General features: G+C 43.1%; 1 protein-coding gene across 1 annotated transcript; it reads right to left on the minus strand.

Annotated features, from left to right (window-relative positions):
* Nucleotides 1–3: 3 nt before the first annotated feature.
* Nucleotides 4–3,521, minus strand: Zc3h12b (zinc finger CCCH-type containing 12B; the record flags this gene model as incomplete). Its single annotated transcript, XM_055607939.1, is given in 4 exon segments — nt 4–490; nt 492–1,041; nt 2,545–2,651; nt 3,250–3,521. Coding segments are annotated over 4 exon segments (1,416 nt in total), but the record flags the coding sequence as incomplete, so codon positions are not given.
* Nucleotides 3,522–3,794: the final 273 nt, after the last annotated feature.

The following is a 3,794-nucleotide window of genomic DNA, read 5'->3' on the forward strand; positions in this document are numbered from 1 at the left end:
GCTGTCATAGAGGCGGGAGTCAGAAATGCTGTCCATCCGAGTCATCACCAGAGCACGGCCTGGCTGGGAGGGTCCCACAGAATGGATATTGGGAGGCATGGTGTAGTCTCCAGGACAGCTAGAGTGTGCTCCAGTTGCTGGGTTTTGGGTATGCACAGCTAAGTGAGGGACTGACTGCTTGTGGGGTGCTTGCTTGGAATCTTCTGAACCATAACTTTGCGCTCTCGCTAAGGCTTCATGGTACCCATGGGAAAAAGGCTGAAGATGGTTATGAGATGCTGAGCGATGCAGCTTCAAAGTGCCTTCGGGATGGGCATCAGCTAAGGCCAAATACAAGTTGTTGTAGGAAGAATAGTTGTCACACCTGGTATGGCTCATGTGACTGTCGGGACGGAGGCTGGGATTCTGAACATATACCCCCTGGTTTGCTTCAGCCATGTAATACTCATGATTATGCATGCTGTTGATGCTCACTTTGGAGAAGTCGCTTTGAATAGTAGTCATGGTCCCTCATGGTCTCAAACTTTGGATATTGCTCAGTATAGTTAATAGAGGTGCCATGGCTGTTGGTAACCAGGATAGGAGGGTATTGCATGCTGACCATGTGCTCCAAAGAGGCCTTTTGATGGGGGAAATGGGAGGACCCTGGCACTGGGCTGCTGGCTGAACGGGTGTTGAGTGCCCCCACTGCATGGCTTTTGGAAGGAGTGATTGTAGGGACACTTAAAGCGGTCACAAGTGAAGGGACAGAACTGGCCTCAGGTTTGCGGGCAATGGACAGCCACTCCTCGGGCTCCACAGCTACAGAACGGATGCTGGGATCTGACTGGCGCTTGGAGGCGACACGTTTGACCTCTGTGGTTATCTCACCTTTGGCAGTAGACATTCCTGTGCCACATTTGGCCAGGGTGTCTTCGCTCATTATTTTCATTGTGGACAGTTTGGCACTGATTCGGAGCTCATCAGCCACCGAACGCTGGGGTTGGTTGGCCCGCTCCGGGTGATAGTATTTGCACTTGTGGCCGTAGGTACATTTTTTGCCTGAAAAATAATGCCTTGGAGTAAGACTCTCTCTTCATAGTGGTGTAACCCTCTGTGCCAGAAATTGTCCTAACAATCTGGTCACTCAGGTTAGGGTTATACTGTTTGGGCTTAAGGCAGAAACTTAACCCTCCACAAAGACGAGAGACAGACAACACCAAGGAGTCACCACACACTTGTGAGGGAAGAGGGAGTAAGTGGAAAGCTTCAGAGGAAATGGCAGTGGAAGAGCTAAGACTTGAGCTGTTGACTAGCCTTAGTTTTCTGGTGATGGACAACTTTCCTTAGGCATAATCTGTATGTGGAGGCAGCCTAGACAGCCAGAGAGCAGAATGATGCAGTGCAAAGAGCACAAGTTTAGAAGCCAGTGAGAACTAAGTTTCACGTTCAGCTATGTACTTTACTGGCTGTGTGACCTGGACAAGTGACTATTTTCTAAGGCTCATTTTCCTCTTTGGTAAACAAGGTTCATAACCATGTCTATATTAAAGGATTATTGTAAAGATGAAATGAGACAGCACACATGAAAATTCTCTGATTTGAACATGAGTCAAGGACAAAAAAACAAGAAACCAAAAACACCCCTCAACTAGGGGTTAGTCATTAAGCTCAGACATCCCAAATAGCCAGCATTTGCATTGTTAGGCTCACCAACTTTGCAGCAGGAATTTTTGGTGAGAGCGCGAGAATATTTAGGAAAACTACATTTTAAATATACAAATGAAAACGAAATCTGGAGGCCGAATTCAAATGGTATAGTCAGTTGTCAGAAAGTATAGTCACCTGCCTGAGAAGCATGATCTTGTTGGGGGTCAATATTAGGATTTTGGAACCAAACCTGCATGCATATGGGTTGCCCAGTAACCTATGATGTCCTCATGTGTTGCCTGCCAGGTGTCCACACCTGGAAGGCGAAGTTACCTTACTCCTTAAAGGGACCAGCCAACCCACGTTCTCTCTTGGCCCCTCTTGGTCCCTTTTCTCTTTCTTACTCCCCTTATCTTGGCCCCCTCCCTTATCTCTTTCGGGGCGCCCCTGTCTCTTTTCCCCCATCATGTCCTGTTCTCCCTTCTCTCCCTCTCTTCTCCTCCAGCTAATAAACCTCTTTCATATAGAAGATCTGTTGAAATCGTCATATGATTTCACTCGTCCCCTTACAGTCGACTCTTTGGAATTGCCCCTTCTGCGTCCATAGACTGTATAGTTTCTGCTTGTTCTTACTCGGGACTTAGGTTTCTAGAGCACATGTTATTAAGTGACAACTTGGTAGGTTAACAAGTGACAACTAATCCCCCCTCCGATTCTAGTTACCTTTTCCTCATGCAGTTTCTAAATTGTTTCTTTGTGTACCTAACTGAGAGTACATAAAGACAAAGTTTTTCACTCTCAGAGTGTAGACATACTAAGATTTCTCACTTGAAAGAGAAATCATAAGGGAAAATTATTCAAATAGTCACTATGTTTTCCTTAGTAGAGACCTTAATTCAGGCCAGAAGTACTCACCATAAGGACATGGTTGCTTTTTATGCTCAGGAACAACAGGTTGCTTTCTTAAGAAATTCTCAAGGCTTGGACCATGGCGTCCTAAAGGATCATCTGGAGGCATAAATCTGAAAGCAAGCCCAAAGAAAGTAGTAGTGTTTCTTTGTCTCCACCACAGTTTATAAGAATTTAGGCCTTCTTTCTCCCTTGCCGGTACCATAGGCATAACATTCTAATTGTGTTTTCTAGCTTTCATCTGTCTTCTATGAAGACATCATTTCTTCCTTTTGTTTCTATTTGATCACACAGAAAGGATTATTTCCCTGTGCATCATTCTTTCATGGACTATATGCCCCAGTCAGACGGACAAGAATGTTGCTTTCCCCAGTACACCAGCCAATTCCATACCTTCATAGATTTCTTCGTACTGTCCCTTTTACATGTCATACTCAGTAGCCCTCTTTATTCTGTAAAATTAATTTCAAAAGACAAAGCAACTTTTAACATCCTGTCATTATTTTCTCTCTCCCCTAACTCTACCTTTCCTCTCATATACTTTGAGCCCCTAGAGGGTGAGTCCTGCTTTCTATTCAGTCTCTTATCTTGATTGCAACCAGCACAATTCATGGTATACAGTAAGTGTTCGATATATGTTTACTGAAATGTAATTCATCAGTATCAGTAATTTGTACATAACTGTTTAGAGCTTACTAGAAATAAACTCACTTATCATTCACAAAAGAATACATCAGCAACCGCTCCTCTATAAACTTCTTCCATTCTGGCTTTTCAACTTGAAGGTCTCGGTAGTTATCATTGGACACAATGATGCCATCAGAATCAAAAGCCAATTTGACTATGAACCGGTCATCGTAGCAGACCACCCTTCTGCCTTGGACCCTTCGGGATGGTGTGAAGACGAGAATCTTTTCCTTCTCCAGTTTTCGTAGAATATCTTGATTTATCAAAATATGTTTATGCCACATTGTAGAAATCATTTTTGGAAATTAACTCTTAACCCCATATCACCAAAACAACAGTTAGTACTAGCTAAATCTTTTATTTGTGCTTTGTGAACAAGTGTGCTACTTTTCTGGCTGTAACATCAAATAAAATTGTGACCTCAGATTTGCCATCGTTTCTTTCACACCTTAGTTTTTCCTTCAGCAAAACAGATAACAAAACAAAAGGAAAAAAAACCCCACAATTCTACATTTAGACACATTTAACTTTTAAAACCTATCACAAATAGTAATAATTAATACTTGATA

The sequence above is a fragment of the Psammomys obesus genome, unplaced genomic scaffold (genome assembly GCF_907164565.1).
Source record: "Psammomys obesus unplaced genomic scaffold, mPsaObe1.curated_primary_1811, whole genome shotgun sequence".
Lineage (NCBI taxonomy): Eukaryota > Metazoa > Chordata > Mammalia > Rodentia > Muridae > Psammomys > Psammomys obesus.